The 21,607-nt window shown below is 51.1% G+C and overlaps 1 protein-coding gene and 1 long non-coding RNA gene across 9 annotated transcripts in view; one reads left to right on the forward strand and one right to left on the reverse strand.

Moving 5' to 3' along the window:
- Positions 1 to 6,411: 6,411 nt before the first annotated feature.
- Positions 6,412 to 21,607, forward strand: part of LOC140695465 (protein spinster homolog 3-like) — a 60,560-nt gene continuing 45,364 nt past the window's right edge. For 4 of the 7 annotated variants that reach the window (XR_012071145.1, XM_072958194.1, XM_072958195.1 and 1 more), the window contains exons 1-6: positions 10,195 to 13,662; positions 14,418 to 14,549; positions 15,023 to 15,179; positions 15,897 to 15,963; positions 16,713 to 16,861; positions 17,681 to 17,833. Coding sequence is in view for 6 of the 7 variants with exons in the window: in XM_072958194.1 (XP_072814295.1) it covers positions 13,434 to 13,662; positions 14,418 to 14,549; positions 15,023 to 15,179; positions 15,897 to 15,963; positions 16,713 to 16,861; positions 17,681 to 17,833 (887 nt within the window). In the remaining variant the exon portion in view is untranslated. The other 3 variants (XM_072958196.1, XM_072958197.1, XM_072958199.1) reach the window with 3 other exon arrangements.
- LOC140695467 (uncharacterized) lies at positions 13,629 to 20,834 on the reverse strand. 2 transcript variants are annotated; one of them, XR_012071148.1, is made up of 3 exons: positions 20,609 to 20,834; positions 15,003 to 15,169; positions 13,629 to 13,766 (listed from the first exon to the last, which is right to left on the reverse strand). It is a non-coding gene; the product is annotated as an uncharacterized lncRNA (long non-coding RNA). The 2 variants fall into 2 exon arrangements; XR_012071149.1 differs by lacking the exon at positions 20,609 to 20,834 and adding an exon at positions 16,056 to 16,672.

Genomic DNA, 21,607 nt, shown 5'->3' on the forward strand with positions numbered 1-21,607 from the left:
CTAACCATAGTCAATTTTAGAACATTTTCATCACCTCAAAAAGAAGCCCTATGCCCTTTAGCTATACCCCCTATCTCCCCATCCCCCTAACCCCCCACCAGCCCTAAGTGGTCACTAACTTACTTTCTGTCTATAGATTTCTCTATTCTGGACATTTCATCTAAACGGAATCATATGATATTTGGTCTTTCACTGTCTTCTCTCACTTAATAATATTTTCATGATTCACCCCCATTGTAGCATGTATCAAGAATTCATTCCTTTTTTATCGCTGAATAATACTCCATGGCACGCATATACCACATTTCATTTATCCATTTGTCTGTTGATGGACATTTGGGTTGTTTCCACCTTTTGGCTATTACAAAAAAACGCTGCTATGAAAATTCATGTACAAGTTTTTGTGTGGATATATGTTTTCAGTTTCCTTGGATATCTACCCAGGAGTGAAATTGCTGGGTCTTTTGGTAACTGTGTTTAATTGTTCGAGGAACTGCTAGACTGTTTTCTTAAACAGTTGCATCATTTCATATTCCCACCAGTGGTGCCCAAGGGTTCCAGTTCCTCCTCATCCTTACCAGTGCCTATTACTATCTACTCCATCTGGGGTATGAAGTGGTATCTCATTGTGGTTTCGCTTGGCATTTCCCTGACAAATGATGATGTCATCTCTTCATGTGTTTATTGGCCATTTGCATATCTTTTCTGAAAAACTGTCTATTCAGATTCTTTGCCCATTTTTAAACTGGATTGTCTTTTTATTATTAAATTGCAAGAGTTTTTTATAGATTCTAGAGACAAGTTCTTTATCAGATATATGACTTGCACATATTTTCTTTTTTTTTCCTAATTTTTTTTGTGTGTGTGAAGGGAGGTAATTAGGTTTTTATTTATTTATTGATTTTTATGGAAGTTCTGGGGATTGAACCCAGGACCCTGTGCATGCATGCTAAGTGCACACTCTACCACTGAGCTGTACCCTCCCCTCATATCATTCTTATAATAAAAAATATTATTATTGTTTTAAGCCATGAAATTTAGGGGCAATTTGCTAAGCAGCAATAGCTAATTAGTTCAGGCTGCCTGGTATAGGGCCATGGGCTCCTCTTTGCCACTTTAACTCCTAGGAGAAAGTGGCCAAGAGTAGGGCAGTTACCGTCTCCAGTGTCTGCTCTCTTGGGCAGCTGTGAGGACCTCTTCTCTCCAGTGACTTGGTGGTGGGATGATCTCACAGGAGCCAGGAGCCAGAAACTCCCTCTTCTTACAGCTGACATGAGTCACCTGGACACAGAGCTGGAACTGGAACTTGAGCCCCAAGTGCTGGGGTCTCCAAATTCTTTCATTGGGAGTGATGACTCAGCTTGAGTTTCAATATGTCCTCCTGAAGCTTTCAGTGTTTCCCGTGTACATGAGGAAGACAGGTGTTGTCTATTTGCATGAGGGTCTAGGTTGTCCCCTGGAAAACAGTTCACCCTACATACGTATCGAGAGAGTCGGGGTTCTGCTTGGTGGGAGCAGACCTCCAGTGCTGGAGGGCAGAGTGATGCTGTGAACAGCTCCAGCCCACCACTTAGGCTGTGTCCTGCTCCTCAGACCCCAGGCCATACCAAAGAGGGTGGGATCTGTGAACACCACTACAGGAGTGGCTCCCCGAGGTCCCTGAGAAGCCTATTTCATTCATCCATTCAGAACACCCTTTCTGTCTACCTGCTCTGGTCAAGGCCTGAGCCAGACTCTGCAGGAGGCAGAAAGGGTGCCTTTCCTTTTAGGGGCTCGCTGACCCATGGGGAAGACAGAAAATCCCAATAAAGAAGATAAGCACTCAGTCAAGCCTGCTGACTTCCCAGAGGAGGTGACTTCTGAGTAGGGGTTTGGAAACACCAGTAGGAGAAGGCATCATGAAGCCAATGAATGGATATCAAACCCTCAGGGAACAGTGAGAACGAGGGAAGGGAGGAGTTTAGAAAATTCTCTTCCTCATTTCCATCAGACTCTGCCCACTTCCTCTTTCCCTCTCTTCCTTTCCTTCTCTTTTCCCGTCTTCCCTTTTTTATTTTATTTTTTATTGAAGTATAGTTGATTTACAATGTTATGTTAGTTTCTGGTGTACAGCAAAGTGATTCAGTTATACATATATATATTCTTTTTCATATTCTTTTCCATTATGGTTTATTCTAGGATATTGAATATAGTTCCCTGTGCTATATGCTAGGTCCTTGTTGTTTATCTACTTTATATATGGTAGCATATATCTGCTAATCCCAAACTCCTAATTTATCCCTCCCCCAACTCCATTCCCCTTTGGTGACTATAAGTTTGTTTTCTATGTCTGTGAGTCTGTTCTGATTTGTTAATATGTTCATTTGTGTCATATTTTAGATTTCACATATAAGTGATATCATATAGTATTTGTCTTTCCCTGTCTGATTTACTTCACATAGTATGATAATCTCTAGGTCCATCCATGTTGCTGTAAATGGCATTATTTCATTCTTTTTTATAGCTTAATAGTATTCCATTTTATGTATGTATACCACATCTTCTTTTCTTCTTTATCCATTCATCTGTCGATGGACATTTAGGTTGCTTCCATGTCTTTGCTATTGTAAATAGTACTGCTATGAACATTGGGCACATGTTTCTTTTCAAATAGAGTTTTCTCTGGATACATGCCCAGGAGTGGGATTGCTGGACATATGGCAACTCAAATTTTTAGTTTTTTAGGAACCTCCATACTGTTTTCCATAATGGCTGCACCAGTTTACATTCCCACCATCAGTACAGGAGGATTCCCTTTTCTCCACACCCTTTCCAGCATTTGTTACTTGTAGACTTTTTAATGATGGCCATTCTGACGTGTGTGAAGTGGTACCTCATTGCAGTTTTGATTTGCATTTCTCTAATAATTAGCAACACTGAGCATCTTTTCATGATGCACATGTCTTATTAGCAAGAAATCCAGGATCTTGAGACCCACTCTGAATTATCTGTGAACTTCAGGAACTTAACACTGCCTGGAGTAGTTCATGACTGCTGTTGCTCCTTATGGCCACATGGTGCCGCTATTGGAGCCTGGTCCCAACCTGTCTGCAGGACTTGGCGAATGATGCTGGTGTGTCTCTGAGAATGTGGGCTAAAGTCAGCTGGAGGCTCCCAGGCTTGAAATTCCAAGCTTGTGGCTCTCAATTTCATGAACTCTCTTTCCTGTATACTTCCCACCAGCTAGGGTGACTGCTAGTTTCAGGAGCCCTGGGTTTGGACAGTTTTTGGCATCTGCTGCTGTCTAGATCCAGAACTTGTTTTCCTTTTCTCCTTGGGAACCCACACCAAGGACTTGTTTAAACTCTCCAAACATAAGGGGTCACATGACACCCCTTTTCCTGGGAGTGAGGTTGCTCCCTTCCTCTTGTGGGGCAGGCGACCCTTTCAGGCACCGAGGTGGTTAGCTATCTGTGAAAGGCTTTATTTGCTCATCCAACGGCTACTTTCCTTCCTCTTCTTCACTGACGGAGGCAGCCTCCCATGGTGACCTCCTCCCCAGCTTCTTTTGCACCGGGGGCATGGACGTGTGGCTGAAACCTGGTTGGAGGGTCCTGAAGGAATGCCAGCTGGGGGATTTCTGGGAAAGGTTTTCCTCCCAGATAAATATACATGAACATATTTCAGGAGAAATCTCCTTCCTTCTTTTTTTTTAAATTGAAGTGTAGTTGGTTTGCATGTTGTGTTAGTTTCAGGTGTACAACAAAGTGCTTCAGTTGTATATGTGTATGTGTGTGTGTGTGTGTGTGTGTCTGTGTGTGTGTATATATATATATAAAATAATAGAATATATATCTATTTTTTCAGATTCTTTTCTATTATAGGTTGTTACAAGATGTTGAATATAGTTCCCCGGGGCTAAACAGTAGGACCTTGTTGTTTATTTTATATATAGTAGTGTGTATCTGTTAATCCCAAACTCCTAATTTATCCCTCCCTCCCCTTTGGTAACTATGTTTGTTTTCTGTGTGACTCTACTTTTGTTTTGTAAATAAGTTCATTTCTGTCATTTTTTAAGATTCCACATATAAGTGATATCATATGAGATTTATCTGTGTCTGACTTACTTCACTTGGAAAGATGATCTCTAGGTCCATCCATGTTGCTGCACATTCTTTCCTTCTTGTATGTGAGATGACAAGTGGGTGAAGGCTGTGGTCCCCAGCCTCCAAGAGGCTCTTCAGTGAGCTGTGCCTCCTGGTGTTCATGCCTTCGTGTGGTCCTCTCCCACAGTGAATCAGGACTGGCCTGTGTGACCGACTAGAACACAGCAGAATACAGACCTAGAAGTCTAGGTTGTGAAAGGTATTGGCGTCTCTGCCTTGGCCCCTATTGGATTGCTCCATCTGGTGGACCGAGCCACCACACTGTAAGGACACTCAAGGACACCTGCCCTACTGTGAGGACACTCAGGCAGTCCTGCAGAGAGGACCAAACAGCCAGCACCAGTGTGCCAGCCACGTGGGTGAGCCACCTAGGAAAGGGGCCCTCCAGCCCCAGTCAAGCCTTCGGATGAGTGTTGTCTCAGTGGACATCTCGCTGCACCCACCTGAGGGACCGAGCCAGAATGGCCAATAGGCTGCTTCCAAATTGCTGACCCACCGGAGCCATGAGGGATAATAAAAAACTCTTGTTGCTTAAAGCCACACGTACTGGGGGAAGTTTGTTATGCAGCAATGGATATGTACTCAAAGGTGAACTCTATAAAGATTTCCGGGAGGAAAAATGGAAAACATTGGTATCTTTTTTTTTTTTTTTTGAGGAGGAAGGTAGTTAGGTTTATTCATTTATTTATTTTTAGAGGAGGTACTGGGGATTGAACCCAGGACCTCATGCATGCTAAGCATGCGCTCTGCCACTTGGGCTATACCTTCCCCTCTAACACTGGTGTCTTTGATGACATCATGGTGCTACTGAGTTAACCAAGCCTGAAACCTTCTACTTCCTGACCCTTCAAGTGAGAGACATACACACCAACTGTGAAGCTGAGGGCCATCCAGTCCCTCCGCCACCATGACCACCAATGACCAAATAGGGAAGCTGAGGCTAAGCGTGGGAAGGCATCCTGTTTGCGCCTCATGGTGTGGGAACCCAGGATTCTTTCTTGGTCATCTAGGACACTGTGTTGCCCCCTGCTGGCCTCCTGCTCCTGGAACATGATGTTCTTCCAATTTGTTCCTAAAATGCCTCTGGGACAAAGTCTCTTCTTCCAGAACCCTTTTGGGGGTCAAATCCTGGGTCCCTGGAGGGATCCCGACTTTGGAAGCCCAGGAGTCCAGGGCAGTTGATCGTATTCCGATGCTGTGCTCCTGGCTGACACCCAGCCTCCTGGATTTGACTAATGCTGGGGATTCTGACTCCTTCAGCTGCTCCTTTGCTCTGAAAGCCAAGACAGGGTGGCCTTCTGGGCTGGCACAGTGAGGGCTGGACTCTAGAAAGGGATGACTGTGACCAGCCTTGCCTGGGGCAGTAGCGTCCAGATGGTGGCAGGTCTGTCCTGGTGTTGACTAGTTGCAATGCAGGTGCGCACTTGTGTGCTTGGGTTCTCACTCCTACTTGAGGACATAGCTCTGCTGGTCACTCCTCAGCCCTGAGGGCAGGGCTGAGACCAAAGCCTCATCTACGTGTGCCGGGGAAAACCCTATTTTATTTAACAAACAGTGACATAGCACTTCTTCCTTACCAGGTGAAGGTCTAGGTACTTCTTTTCAAACTCATTTAAACCACAACAACGCTGTGAGTTACGTACTATTATCAGCCCCATTTTATAGATGAGGAAATGGAGGCACAGAGAGGTTGATTTGCCTAAGATCAGAGGGTCGGTGAGTGGTGAGTCCAGCTCTGGAGTAGGGTCTTGGCCGTGATGCCAGACTGTGAGGACACTCAGGCGGTCCTGCGGAGAGGACTCAAAGCCAGCACCGGCCTGCCAGCCATGTGCTCGTGCTGGAGGCCCTGATTTTGAACTTCCCTGGGTTTCCCCAAGACCATCCATGCAGTTAGTGAGCCTGTGGATGTGCACAGTGGCTGCTCCAGGAATGAACAAATACGTGGCCGTGACGGTGAACCAGAGGAGAATTCTTGAACCACATCGAGACAGGGTTACCAAGGCCAAACACTTCCTTCCCCAACCCTTAAAGATCTGGTAATGCCATTTTAGTCCTTCCGTCAAAATGTTGCCTAATTCGTCTCCTGCATTGTTACCCTCCTCCCACCTGCTACTAATAAACAATCCATAAGGAGACACTTGAAGACCATGCCAATATCATGCCCCTCATCAAAAACCTCCCCCCAGATTTTGCATCCATGAATGAGTTTTGCCCACAGGCTGCCTTCCCATTCGGCAGCCACTCACTGTCTTTGTTTCTCTAGGTGGGATGTTAGGAGCAGGTGTTGGCCTCCTCTGACGGTCCAGCTCAGCGCACTCTCCTGGCCCACATCCAGCCTTCCTGATCTGACCCGGCTTCGAGTCCCTCCTTCACAGACCCTCTCACAGTGCACAGGACTCTGGGAGACTCATCTCACTTCCTGTCGTGCAAAGCATCTTTTCCTCACTGCGGCCATGGCAGCTGCAGCCTAGGTCAAAAGGGCCATTTACTCTGGGTGGCAGGCAGAGCTTAAACCACCCCTTGGGGTGAGAACAGCATGGATGTGCTCCCCAAGAAGAAAGTTTTTTGGACAGAAGGCCGCTGTGGATACAGGACAGCCAGCAGGTAGATGGGCAGGTACCACCCAGGATGCCCGTCCCCTTCCTCACCTGCGATGATGAACCAGTTCATGTGGTGCAGGAGGTTGATGTAGCAGAGCACCGTGGCAGCCAGGTAAGCTCTCCAGCGAGGCAGGCTCCAGGGGGCGAGAGTGGTCGGAGAGGGACACTGACCTGAGCCCAGCCCTGGGGACTGGCCCTGAGGTCCCTCCAGCTCAGGCTCCCCGCACTTCATGGGCATGCCCCTAGCCTCCCCAGCCGGGGCAAAGACACATCAGCTGAGTCACCTCCAGTGGGGTCCCAGACTCCCAACCTCAAAGCAGCTTCCCTAACCACTGAGTATATTATCGCAGGTCCCTGTTGAGCCCCCTGCAGCCTCGCCGGTGAGATTTCACCATCTCCAGCCTCTGAGGCCTGCGGGGGGGAGGAGAGCTCCTGGCCGCGCCACCCAGAATATTGATTCATCAGTTAGCAGCTCGCAGCTATGGATTGACTGGGACTCAGAGGTTGCAGACAGACAGCACCAGACCCGGTGGGTGTCTGTCTTGGACAAGCTCAGGGCAACACAGAACGCATGCATGAGTAACTCTAATCCAGGACAGCTGGGAGGGCATCAGCTGGGCAGTCCCAGGATGAAAAACTGAGGCTTCCGGCAGAATTCACAGAGGAGGGGCATATGGTTTGGGTCTTGAAGGCTGAGAAAACCAGTAAGGCAGGGAAGGAATGGGGTGAGGCCAGGGCATTCAGAGAGAGGGGTCAGCCTGAGCCAAGGCACATGGGGCGAAAGTGCACCTCTGATCTGGGCTGGAGGGAGGGGAAGAAAGCAGGAAATTATTCTAAAAGGGGGTTTGGGGCCTGATCATAGTCTTCTTGGGTGCCAGGCTGGGAGCTTGCTGTTTCTCCTGAGGAAATGGGGAGCCGTGGAACATTTTTCAAGTGGGGAGATCGGAGGCTAAAGGAGACAGGGAGGTGTATCAGAGGCTACTGCGGTGGATCAGGCTGAAGCTGAGGGTCCCAGACTCGGGGGAGGCAGGGGGCGTGAAGAGGAGGGGAGAGGGCAAGAGTGGGGCAACCAGGGGTGTGGTGCTCTCACAGCTGCGCAGGCTGGGGGCCCTGCTCTCGCTGTCACCCGCCTTGAGAGGCCCTGGCTGGACTCGCAGCCCCTGAGTCCTGCCGGCCTGAGGCCCTTCCTCTGGCTGTGTGAGAAGCGGCCCAGGTGATTGGGTTGAGGGAGGCCCTGGGACTCCTGGGGGCAGGAGTGCCTGGGGACTGCTGGGGGCAGGTGATTCTCATGCAAGGAGAATTCTCTTGTGGGAAGCAGGTCTTTGGGAGGCCAGACCCACACTTGGCCCCAGGCTGCCCACAGAGCAGCACCGGGCTGGGAGGAGCCAAAACTAGGGGCAGAGTCCCGTTCCCCAACGTGAGTGCAATTAGAGATCATTTTTACTTAGCCACTTAACTTGCTTATCTGTGTTTCTGTTTCTTTCCAATGACTATGTCTCATCTGTGTAATGAAAAATACTGAAAGGGAAGACGTACAAGTGGGCATTTGGGTTCTGTGGCAATTGGGTCCAAAGTGAATGTCAGAACAAAAATCTTTTACTTTTACTTTGATTCGCTGATTCTTTGGTTTTTCTTCACTGACTGGCAGGTCTCTGGGGCGTGGATTGTAGGCCTTTATTCCTGCTGTGGGGTGTTTCTGCAGGGCCCCACTTGTGACGCTGGGTGGAGGGCGGGCTGCCTCTGCCTAGGATGCTAGTCCTGGCTCCCCCAGTTCCAGCTGCACCACCGTGGGTGGCCAGACCTTTGTTTCTACATCTGTATAATGGGGACAGTGATAGTTTCCTCTTAGGGAAGCAACTCTGTGTCCAGCTCAGGACCCGGCCCTCAACCATCCTATAACTCAATCAGAGTAATGACAGGGCCAGAGCCTCACAGCTCAGAGAAGCAGGTGCCTCGCATCCTGACTAACTTTGAAATACCACCAAGGGGCTGAGGGGATTTCAGGCAATAGAGCCTGGTGCCCAGTGGCCCGCTTCCTCTCTCTGCATTAGGCTGAGCGCCCCCCACTCCAGCACCCCATGGCCTAGCTTCAGAGACTCCTAGCACAGAGCCAGAGCCTGCCACCCTCAGGGAGGTGGGGCTAAGATGGGACTAAGTGGGACCTGTCTCTGAGGCACTCACGGGCACTCTCATGTCTGGGTGCTCATGCCTCTGGAAAAGCGTGCTTGTGTGTGTACACATGCAGGCCAGAGCACGTATGACTATGTGTACACGCTCATGTGTGTGTACGTAGGTCTGTGGCTGTCTGGAGTTTGGACACCAGCAGGGCCACTGTGTTGCATGATCCCAGGGACTTCCGTTTACCGTGTAATCTAAGTGATGGTTGCCAGTCGCTCTGATGTGGGGCGTCTCTATGTGTACATCTAGCTGTATGTGTGTCTGGGTGTTGAGACTGGGTTTACATGTCGGTGCGTGCAGGCTCCTGTGTGTGTATCAGTATCTCTGCCTCTGTGAGTGTGTGGTTCTGGGCATGCCTGTTTGTAGGTACCTATGTGGATCTGCATGACTGTGTGTCTGTGTCTGGGCATGCATGCTTGTGCATGGATGTGTGTTTCCAGGTGTGTTTGATGTGCGCACGTCTCTGCGTGCCGGCTCCTGTAGCTGGGTCTGCGCATGTGTGTGGTTGTGCGCATGCATGTAGGGGGCGGGAATGGGGAGAACAGGTGGGCCCAGGGGTCACACCTGTGCTGTGCTGGTCAGCTGTGGGCCTGTTCCAAACGCGGGGGCAGCTGCTGTTAGAGGCCTGGCAGGCTATTCCCACTTCCCGAGCACTGTCTGTCTGTCCACAGGAATACTGCTGGATGTACAGAAGTATTTCCAGCTCAGTGAGAACCTTGCTGGTTTGCTTCATACAGGTAAGGAGGGAGGCCCCTGCCCTGGAGCCGGGGCCCTGGGCTTGGGCTGGATGGGGTTTTTCTGCAGTGTCTAGCTCCAGCTGCTGGGAAAAGGGGGCCAGGCTGAGCCTCCCTGAGTCCCTCAGCACAGAGGAGGGGGCACTGAGGATGCATGGTGTCTGGGTGGGAGGGACAGTCTGGGTTGGAGAAGGAGGTAGTACAGATTGAGATCTGGTGCCTGAACAGCCTCTCACTGTTTGAGGGTAAGTGCTGCGGCAAGGGGAGACGCGGAGGGGCCGGAGAAGTCTCCGGAGCTTCAGATCCTGACTGTGGACTTGTCACTCATTCTTCATGTTTGTTTGGGCTTTGTCCTGGAGACTAGCTGGGGGTTGACAAATCCTCGTGTGTGCTTTCTTCTCACGGACCTGAAAAACCTGATGACCAGGAGACGGACAGAGACACGTGCACTCTGCACGGGCTCAGATGAGGTCTGGGCCCACTGGGGCCTACTGTCCAGCAGTGGGGAGCAATCAGACCTTCCCCTTCAAGGTGGGTGGTGGTTGGGGCATGAGGCACTAACCTTTCCCCTGTGGGTGCCCGGATGGGGGACACACACATGCACACGCACGTGCCCACATGTGTGCACGCACTGTCACAACACAGGATTCACGTATGCTCGCTCCAGTTTTGAGAGAATCCATGTCCAGATCTTCTATTTTCTTAAAATATATCTGTCAGAGAACAAGCCTCTGGTTCTTCTTTCCCACCTCCCCTTTAATAATCACCTGTCCACTTGAGGAAGCTACAGCTCAAATGGTAGAGAGCATGCTTAGCATGCATGAGGTCCTGGGTTCAATCCCCAGTACCTCCTCTAAAAATAAAGAAATATACCTAATTACCTTCCCCTACCAAAAACAACAACAACAACAACAAAAAACCCAGACAGAAAAATAATAATCCCCTGCCCACCACTTTTGGCAGGAAAAAGTGCCAAACATCTCTCCCCTTTTCTGAGTTTTGTTTGTTTGCGGGGGGGGGAGGTAATTAGGTTTATTTATTTACTTATTTATTATAGTGGAGGTACTGGAGATTGAACCCAGAACCTCGTGCTTGCTAAGCACGTGCTCTACCACTGAGCTGTACCCTCCCTCCTTTCTGAGTTTTAATATGGTACACTGCCCTGGGATGTAAAAATCTCCCGGGTGCTGGACAGAGGGGCCCATCATGGCGGCTAGGCCTCTGCTGACAAGGCCCCGGGAGCAGGACAGAGAGAGCATCGGTAGACACTGACTGGAGATGTTTCCTCCAGGCCACACAAACCCAGGATGGTGAGGCGCCAAGCCTTATCTAGCTGTCCCGCTGGAGTGTGACAGTCTACTATTAATCTATAACTGAGAATTCATAAATGAGATGGTTGTCTCAGGGATGGGTATCAACACATTTATTTCAATAAAAAAAATGGAGCCAACAGTTTAATATCTCTCTTACAGACAACCAGTCTGATTTGTTTGATTGATTTGGCAAATGAGGACTGGCTTTGCCCCTTAGCCTCTAGCATGGACATTTCCCATAAACTGAATGAACTCAATCTGCAGCCCTAAGGATTTGGATGACAATATAGTTAAAAAAAAATACAAGAATGCTAGAAATCACATCCTTTGCCCCTATTTAAACTGACGATAAAAACATTTTAGATGTCAGCCAAAAATGTGTGAAGGGGTACACAGTTCTACAAACTTCTTTAATAGGCACCGAGCAAAAGAGTTAGTAGATCATGATAGATCATGGTTTTTTTCCAATTACTCCTATCTCCGAGCTGAGGCCGGCAGCTGGTGCTGCTCTCCCAGTCATATTTGTAGCCAAAGAGAGTCTCTCGGCTCAATACCCACAACCTTCTAGACTGAACAGATAATGGTAGCTGAGTCAACATTTCCATGCCCTGCTTCTTACCGTGGTGAGCAGGATTACTACTACAAGGCCCCTGATAAGTGAGCTGCAGGGAGGGAGAAGTTTGTGTGTATGAGAGTGAGCGAGCATGTGAATGCAAGGATGTGTTTATGAGTGTGTGGTGGGGAGGTGTGTGTGTGAGTGTGTGTGTTTGAGACTGGATGAAGGGAAGGGTCTTCTCTGCAGAGGCAGCCCAAAAAGGCGTGTGGAAAGGACAGTGGGCTTGGAGGCCAGATGACCAGGCTTGTCCTGGGTGACCTCAGGTCAGTCTTTTCACCTTTCTGGGTCACTGTGCAAAGGCCCTGAGACCCACTCTGCTGTCTGTCCGCAGGGCTGCAGAATAGAGGAAACTGATGACTCAGAGGGCTCATCAAGCTATAAGAGTGGGGTGGAAGGTGGGTGGAAGCAGTGGTCAGACAACCCTCCCCCGCCACCACCACGGGACCGAGAAGCTACTAGACTCCGTTAATTGATTTACAGTATTTAACAAACACTGATGTGACCCTGACCATGTGCCACTATTCTAAGTGCTTTGTAACATTAACTCATTTAATCTTCACAACAAGCCCTCGAGCCAGGGATTATTATTATGCCCATTTTACGGATGACGTACCTGAGGCACAGAGAGGCTGTGGGGCTTGCTGAAGGTCATACAGCTAGTAAGTCACAGAGTTGGGATTCAAATCCAGGTAGCTGCCTATAGCGTCCTTCCCTTAGCCCTGTGCTCCTTAATTACTCCCACCTTGTGACAGAAATGTGAATCTGGAGATGCTGGGAGTGAAGGGGTGCCTGCCTTCCCCCTGGGTGTAGGCTTCTCCACCCCAGGAGATCTGCAGGTTTAAGGTGTTTATAACCTATAAAGGATTCTTGCCCCAAGTCTCATAAAAGCATTAGAAGATTTGGGGAAATATTTTATAATCTTTAGGTAAAGTAGATATGCATTAACAAGACACGAAATAACCTCCCCTGAAGAAGACTGATAAATTTGACTACCTCAAAGCTAAATTCTTCTGTATGATGGTGATTGAAATTATAAAAGCAATTAGCAATAGTAACAGGTAACTTTGTTGAGTATTTACATAAAGCGTATCACTGCCTTTTAGATGCTTTATTTTAGGACTATTAATATCTTACTGTGCAGTTGATAAAAGGGGAACGGGAGAGTTAAGGAATTTGCCCAAGGTCACACAGCTAGGAAGTGGTGGGGTCAGGATGTGAGCCTAGGTATTTAGTCGCAGAATTTGCGTTTTATTTTATTTTAAAACTTTTTTTGGGGGGGAGGTAATTTGGTTTATTTATTTATAATATTTTTTAAAAGGAGGTACTGGGGATTGAACCTAGGGTCTTGTGCATGCTGAGCATGCGCTCTGTCACTGAGCTATACCCTCCCACCTCCGAATTTGCATTTTAAATCCTTAAAACAAATATAAAGGACTGGGAGAAATTATTAACAAACAGCCCAATTGAAAAATGGGCAGATGTGAACCCAGGAACTGCTGCTCAGCCTTACTGTGAATAAGGACAATGCAGATCAAAACGTCAGCGAGACGCTATTTGTTATTCAACCATTAAATGAACACAAATCGATTGATCCTATCAAATTTCAGCAAGGGTGCTGGCATATATGTACTCCATTTCTACGCAAGTGTAAATTGATACAGCCTTTTTGGAGGCCTGTTTTGGCAGTAGCTGTTAAATTTTTAAATGCCGTTGACACCAAAGACCATTCTCTGTGGAGTATTAGGCCAAGCCATATTAAGTTGTCGTTTTTGTAGGTCAAAACTGGCCTAATTTCCGCAATTGCGCGGGGCTCAACCCAATAACGGAGCGGGTCAGGGCGGAGTGGGATGAGCTGGGAAGAGTCTGAACACTCATTGGGCTCAGGAAGTGTCAATCATCAGTGTTCAATGAATGGAGACCCTGGAGCTGGGCGGGGCCTTCACAGCCTAAGGGCCTCGGTTGGTGCGACCGGGTGGAGGAGGGGTCAGACTGCCCCTCGCCACCTGCCGGCTCTCGGAGGCCAAGGACACACCGAGGAGGGTGGAGGCGTTTTTTATTTGAACCGAAGCAGTGAGGGTAATTATCCACGTGGTACAGTCAAGAAAAAACGTGGCAGTTTCTTCGTCTTCGCAGAATAGCAAACGCACTCATTAGTCCGGAGGCCAATTCGTAAGCCTTTACTTAAAAAAAAAAAACATGTATAAGTACAACAGCAGCATCAGGGGAATATTTTACCAGCTTTAGGAAAACCAACTCTTTTCCAGCCTCCAGGGACCACAGGTTTATAAACACTGCGCTCATTCTAAACTGTACTTGTCTGCTCAAAGGTGGCACCTGCAGCCTCCCCCTCCCCTTGCCTTCCACCCCCCCCCCCAACCTCCAGCAGAGGCTTGAGAGCAAAATCAGACTAGTCCCAACATCCTGCTCACAGCGGGCTGAAATTCTCCTAAAGACCCCGCACTAGCAGCTCCATGCCTTGGGGGATGATGTTCTGTGTCACTGTAGTCTCACCTTTGCAGAGCCTCATAGGGGGATGTTGACTTCTCCAGTGTTGGGCTGATGCTCAGAGAGGTGGAATTAGTAACTCAAGGTTGCACAGTGAGCGAGCAGCCTGGGTTTTGAGCCTAGGCCCAGCCCGTACACTTCCCTCCCAGTCCTCCTGACTGGGCAATGATGGAGATTGGGGATTCACCTTATTTTTCTTCCTTCTGGCCTCCACTCACTGCCAAGCTTAAGTATCTGAGCCAGTTCCCTTCTCTGAGCCTGCTGGGCCCATCTGCTCCCCGCCTTTATTGGGGGGCTGCAGGCTGTCCCTTGCATGTCTCCTCCAGTCTTCATCAGCTGCCTGACGCTGTCTGCGCCCCTGTTTGGCTACCTGGGCGACCGGCACAACCGCAAGGCCGTGCTGAGCTTCGGTATCCTGTTCTGGTCAGGAGCAGGCCTCTCCAGTTCCTTCATCCCCCCCCCCAGGTAGGTGCTCTCACCCCTGCCCAAGCCCCTGGGGGACCCTCCCCAAACTGCTTCCTCCCTGATCCAGCCCCTGCTGAGCCAGGCGGGGCATTCCAGGGCTGAGAGAAGCCCGTTGGACTTTCTTAACAGAGGCCTTCCTCTCTGGCACCGTGGCTTTATTTCTGCCTGGCTGTGCTGGGGCTAGAGGTGAGGGTAATCGCTCCCGTCTGCGGGAACTGGCCTGGTTAGCCAAGACGATGCCCAGGAAGAGAGCTCCTTTGGGCGGTGGGGGGCAGGTAGCAGCTGTGGGCTCCAGCAGGGGGCACCCGTGTGATTTGGGGAACCTGGACTGGGAGGATGGTGAGGTGTCTGGAGCCCTGACACCTCCTCCTCTCCTGGGGCTCGTGCTACCAGATGCCCTCTGTCCCTCTGAGAACAATCCTCCTGGTGTGATTTCTGGAACTCACTGTGGTATTGTCCCCATCTGCCCAGTACTCCTGGCTCTTCTTCCTGTCCCGGGGACTGGTGGGCATCGGCACGGCCAGCTCCTCCATCATTGCGCCCACCATCCTGTGTGACCTCTTCGTGAGGGACCAGCGGACCCAAGTGCTGACCATCTTCTATATCTTTATTGCTGTTGGAAGGTTGGTATTACTCTGGATCCACTTCCCTGGGTGGTACACTGAGGCCCAGAGGAGTCAGAACAGGGGCTGGGCTGGGTGGAGGAGACGTCAGAGCAGGAGGGCTAGGTTTGGAATCTCAACTCTACCCCTTCCTCCCTGTGTCCCTTTAGCTCTCTGAGCCTCAGTTTCCTCATCTGTAAAAATGGCGCCAGTAACATTGACCGATGGGCTATGGTGGGAGTTAGAGATACATAATGAGGATGCTCCCTACCTGCTAGTCCACCCCAGGAAGGGGTGAGATAGTGCAGCCTGGCCGTACGGCCTGCTCAGGGAGGGGCCGGCTCTGGGAGGGGAGGCAGGGAAGTGTGTTGGGGTCGGGCGTGTACCCCACAGTGGGGTGGGGCAGAATGGGATTTGCAGTCAGGACCCTGAGCTCTGACTCAGGTTTCCTGAAATCGCCTCACTGGGGCAGGGCTGAGCCTTGGGGAGGTGCATGGTCCTCATATTGGGAGACAGTGCACAGTGGTGCTGGGGCTGGGCCTGGAGCCAGAGGTCACCAGTGACTTGACCAAGGGCAGTGGCCATCTGGGTCTCACATGGCTCACTCTTCCCAGTGAAATGGCCATGAGCTGCAGAGAGCTGGCTCCCTAGGGTGGGCGCACCCTCGCTTAGGTTGGTCTTGGGGCCCCGGGCCTGCCTCCTTCCCCTCACTGCTGTTTCCCCGCCCCTCTGCTGCAGTGGTCTGGGCTATGTGCTGGGGTCGGCTGTGACGGAGCTGACCGGGAACTGGCGTTGGGCCCTCCGAGTGAGTCCAGTTTCCTTTTCTTCCCTCTGTTTTCCCACTGGGCCAGCAGGGACTTTCCAGCCTCTAGTGGCCTTAGCCCCTTGGCACAGTACCTGGCGCCGTGGGGGGTGCTCAGATGTCAGCAGCTTCAGACACTGGGGGCCTCGTATGGAACGTGGCCTCTGGAAGTCGTGCCCCTGGGATCAAATCCCAGCTGCTCAGTTGGCTAGCTGTGTGACCTCAGGCTAGTCCCCTCCCTCTTCGGGGCCTCACTTTGCCTATCTGTAGAGTGGGGGGGAGTAAAGGCTGCCTTATGGAATCTTGAGGATTTGTGAGACAGGGATGGAAGGACACTAGGGCAGGGCTGGCCTGGCAGGTGGAGGCGTGGACCGGGAAAAGGGACAGTTATTGGAGCAGCAAGTCCTCAGCAGTCAGGGCCAGGGTAGTCAGGCCTCTAGCTCTTCACCATGTCAGGCTCACTGCTCCCAATAGTAGCGTCTGTACAGGACAAACGGGTATTAAGTCAAGTACCAAGGGCACCCCACTCCCCAGAGAGGCTGTACTCAGAGTGAGGGGTTGGGAGCAGTGGTATGTTAAGCTCTGTGCATAACCAACCCCGGGGAAATGAGTCCCTCTCCCCCCTTGCCCACCCCCCGCCTCCAGGGCACAGAGCATCCCAAGAGCCTGGACCACAGAGTTCAGCCACCCAAGGGATCTCCTGGGTTGCAGGAGTGTGTGACCCTGAGCTTCCTGGACCTTCCTATCCCCAGGTCATGTCTCCCCTGGAAGTCTTGGCCTTGATCCTTCTTATCGTGCTGGTTCCAAACCCACCCCGGGGAGCTGCTGAGAAGCAGGGGGTAATGGCCGTGGGGGGCCCAAAGAGCAGCTGGTATGAAGATGTCAGATACCTGGGGAGAAAGTGAGTGTCCCTGCTTCTCCCTTCATGTCACTGAAAACCCCTATGTCTGACCTAGAATCACTGACCTCCCTCTGCCTCCAGGGAGCCCTCCCTGACTGTCCCAACATTCACAACCTTCTTCCTCCTCTGAGCTCCCATTCACCAACTGAGATGTCCCTCCCCGACTTGGAGGCCCCCTTCACCTCGCCATGTGACAGAATGTGGGCTGGGAGGGAGGGAGGGAGGAAGGCGGCGTGAGCTCCAACCTTGGCTCTGCCTCTGCCTTATCCCTGAGTGACCTGAGACTTGGAACCTCACTTCCCTCATTGATTCAATGGACATAATTCTCTAGCCTTGCCAGCTTCTCAGGGTGGCTGGGAAGATGCCGGGGTGAATCACTTACCTCTCCAAGCCTCATGGGAGTGCATCCCTCTCTATTCTAGGCATGGTTGGGGAGGCAGGCAGGAGTCACTTGCATGCCCAGGTCTCATGATTTACCAAAATGTGGGGCATGGAGAGGACCCCCACTCTCTTGGTTACAGAGCCATGAGCCGAGTGGAGGGTACTTAGAGGAAAGTGAGGCAACAGGGACATCTTGCTGGATGGACAATATTATGTTGGATTTGAGCCTTTCAGGCTGGGGAGAGTTGCTCCTGCAGAGAGGAGGGAGGAGGGCTTCTTAATGAGTGTCGGGGAGGATGTGGAGCCTGGAGCCACCCGAGTGCCAGGGTGACCGAGTACCCAGGAGAGAGGGGAGGGGAGCGAGCAGAAGCAGACAGGACCCCCCCAGCCCCAGCCCCAGCCCTCTGCCAGCTCCAGCCAGAGCACTTTCTCTTGCAGTTGGAGTTTTGTGTGTTCGAACTTTGGACTGACAGCCGTGGCCTTTGTGACTGGAGCCCTGGGCTTCTGGGCCCCCAAGTTTTTATTCGAGGCCCGTATGGTGCACGGGCTGCAGTTTCCCTGCTTTCTGGGGCCGTGCAACAGCTTGGACAGGTGAGGGGCCTCTGGCACCCAGGCTGGGTGGGGGGCTCTTGGTGGGGAAGTTCTCGGGAAGTTCTGAGCCCCCAGACTCAGTTTGTGTGGGCTTACAGAGCTCTGTGAAGACACCAGGGCTTGGGGCTCCTCTGGCAGGTGGCTGGCCTGGTTCTAGCTCGGGCTGAGCTGTGCTGCACTGAATGGCCACAGGCAGCTCCCTTGTCCTCTCTGGGCCCCAGTCCCTGTCTTCCAACTCTTGGCCTACACTGGGGATCCAGAAGGCACTTGGGGTGAGTGAGGCTTCTGTGGGGCCTGTGAGACGTTGGGATTCTTAGCAACCTTCCTTTGGAGGGACCCGTAGTGTGGGTCATCCCATTTTACAGAGGGCAGACTGAGGCACTGGGATGATTCATCACTTAACCGGGTTTAGGGATTTCACAGGCGTTCGTGTGTTCTCTGCCTCTTTTAAGGCACTGACAGCCCTGGGAAAGCTGCTGGCAGAGTGGGCTGGGGGGAGAGCAGAAGCCACATGGAGGGCAGGCACTCAGCCCTGGGACTGCCCGCCCACTCCCTGTCCCCCTCACCCTGCTGTGCTCCTGTTCCACCACCTGACCCCGTTCTCCAGGGCCTCATGACCCCCTGATGGAGAGCGAACATCTCAGTCCTCTTACTTGCTCCCGCCTCCTCTTTAAAGCCCTCTAGCCCAGTTTCCTCCTCTGTCTGATGCGTTTCAGACTCCTTACAGACCCCTCCTCCTCCCTGATCCTGCCTCGATGTGCTCCTCCGAGTTCCTCAGGGCTCTGTGTTCTGCCCTGAGGCCTCAGGGACACTACCCCCTCTCCCTAGCCTCTTCTCTTGCCTCTCCCTCCCTCCCTGATGCCCAGAGAGAACTTTGCGTAAGTTCCAGAATGTCCTCTGCCCCTTTCCCTTGTCTGCCTTTGCCCAAGCTGGGCCCTCTGCCCATGGCTGCCTTCCCTTTTCTCATTGTTGCTTCTTAAGCTGTAACTTTAGTTTGGTCCCTGAGCTAAGCATCTTATGTGACAAACCGTCTGAGGTTTTATGATAATAAACCCTAGTATTCCTGTCCTTCAAATGAGGAGATGGAAGATCAGAGTGGGTAAATAACTTGTCCAAGGTCACACAGCTAACGAGTAGCAGAGCCAGGATTCAGACTTCAAAGCTGGTGCTCTTCAGCTCTGTTTCCTGTTGCCCCTGGAGACTGCCTGGTACTGTTAATGGACTTGAACATCTCTCCCGCCAGCTGGCACACAGTGGGTGCTCAGGAAGCCTCCAGCGAGTGAATGAATGAATGCATCAAAGGATACCTATATTTGTCTTGGCTCTACAGTTAGATTCTTATCTCCCTGGAGGCAAAGACTGAGTCCTAGAAGTCCCACAGCAGCTTGAAAAAGTGGAGAAAAAACAGGACTCCATCCCACTTCAGGCCTTAACTGGCTGTGTGTTCCTGGGCGAGTCACCTCCCCTTTCTCGGCTCACCTTCCTCCTCTAACTCAGCTCCTTCACAGAATCTGGATGAGAAATGGACGTGGCTGTTTGTGTTAGTGTCCTAGGGCTGATGGAACAGATCATACCCCCCCCCAACACACACACACACTTGGTAGCTTGAAACAGAAATTTTTCTCATAGTTCTGGAGGCCAGAAGTCCAGAATGGTTTTACTGGGCCAAAACCAAGTTCAGCTGCCCTCACTCCCTCTGGGGGCTCTCTGGGATTTGCCTCTTCCAGCTTCTGGTGGCGGCTGGCCTTCCTGCGTCACTCCAGGCTCTACATCCGTTGTCACGTTGCCTTCTCCTCTTATGTCTCAAATCTCCCTCCCCTTCCTTCTTATAAGGACACTTGCAAGTGCATTTAGGGTCCACCTGAAAAATGGAGGATAATCTCCCTGTCTCACAATCACTGATGTAATCACGTTTACAAAGTCTGTTTCGCCGTACAAGGTACCAGAGATTAGGACATAGATGTCTTGAGGGGGCATTAATCAACCCACTACAGAGTGGTAGGAGGTCCCGGTGCTGGGGTTCTGCACAGACCTCAGCTGTTAATACACTCTCCATGGTTAGGCTAAGCCCCACGGTGAGGGTGGTGAGGGTGGGGCTGGAGCTCGAAGCTATAGGACGCAGGATTCTAGCTCTGCCAGAGGGAGAATTTCCAAAACTCAGAGCTGGCCCAGATGGAAGGGGCAGCATGGGGGTAATGAGCTTCCCACCCCTGGGGTCATGTAAGTAGGAGTTGGAGAGCTGCTTGCCAGGGCCGTTGTACAGAGGAGTACAGCATAGAACTTGAAGGCCTTTAAGGGCCCTCTTGGCTCTGAGAGTCTGATTCTGGGAAGGCCTTGTCGGGGTCGGGGCACTTCATGGTTAATGTGTCCTCTGGCCACACTTCCTGCTCAGGGGCTGCCCCCACCCCCGCCCGCCTCGCCTCCTCTACATCGCCTCTCTGAATAATCAATCCTGTCTTACAAAGGTCTTAAGAACCTGCCAAGGCCGGCTCACACCAGGACTCAGAGACAGATAGCATTCATCTGGGAATAGGGGTCACTTGACTGGTCTGAGCTGGAGCCTGGTACAGCTTGGAAGGCTGGGAAGGTTTGGTGAGCACCTTTAAGCTGCCTAAGGACACACATGCTTCATTTGGTAGGCGGAGGGCCAGGAGACCCTGGCGCTTCCAGTGAAGGGCTGTGTGATCTCCAGCAGTTTCCTGGCCTCTCTGGGCTTTACATGATCTCCTGTAAACCAAGGGGATGGGGCCGGGGAAGAAACCCATGAGTCCTCACCTGTGGGATGGGCGTTTCACAGAAGTTGTTCAGAGGTGAGGTGGATTTTTTGTGACACTCCGTTTGTCAGTAACCACAGTCTTGCATCCGTCTGTTCTTACATCTTGGTGGGAGCCATGGAGGTAACAGCAGGCACCTGGCACTTTGGAAATGTTTGGATCAAGGAGGAGATGCTGGCCAGGTGCAGAATGATGGTGAGGGTAGCAGTGCTCCAGGCCGAGGGAAGAGTGTGGGCCAAGGCAGGGAAGCTGGAAGGTGTAGGGTAAAGTTTAGAGAATTCCTGGTCATTCGTGCAGAGTGAGGGAGGGGGAAAAGACAGGAGGTTACACAGGTCAGCAGGGGCCAGTCCTGCTGTGCTGGCTGGGAACTTGCCCTGAGGACAACAGGGAGGCTCTGAGGGGCTGGAAAGGTCCTAGTTACATTTGTGTTTTAAAGAGTTCATACTAGTCTCAGCATCCTTTTGAGCTCCTTTAAAAGGAGGCTTTGGAGAGTAGGATGGACCAGGAGGCTGAAGATTTGTGTTGAAATCCTGGCTCTGCAGCTCACTAGCTGGGTAACCTTGGCCTCAACCTTTCTTAGCCTAACCTTCCTCAGCTGTCCACCTGGCAATTCCGGGAAGGATCAGTAAGCTCATTTGCTTAAAAAATATAGATGTATCTCTCTTGTGTTCTAGGCGCTATGCTCCCAGCCTGAAGTCGAGAAAGTAAACCAAACCTGGTTTCTGTTCTCTAGGAATTCACAGCCTAGTGAATGACCTTGATGATAGAGACACAAAAGGTGCTATGGGATCTGAGAAGAGTGAAGGAATCAACAAAGGGACAGGGGAGGGCATCCCCAAAGAGGGGACATTTGTGATGGGTCTTGAAGGATGAGTAGGAGTTTGGTAGGTGGAAAAATTAGTGAAAGGTGTTTCAGAGGGAGGAATAAAAGTACAAAGTGGGGATAGCAACTAGTCTGGGGGCCAAGGAGGATGGAACTGGGGTTTTGGGTTGAGGCCAT

The sequence above is a fragment of the Vicugna pacos genome, unplaced genomic scaffold (assembly GCF_048564905.1).
Source record: "Vicugna pacos unplaced genomic scaffold, VicPac4 scaffold_221, whole genome shotgun sequence".
NCBI lineage: Eukaryota > Metazoa > Chordata > Mammalia > Artiodactyla > Camelidae > Vicugna > Vicugna pacos.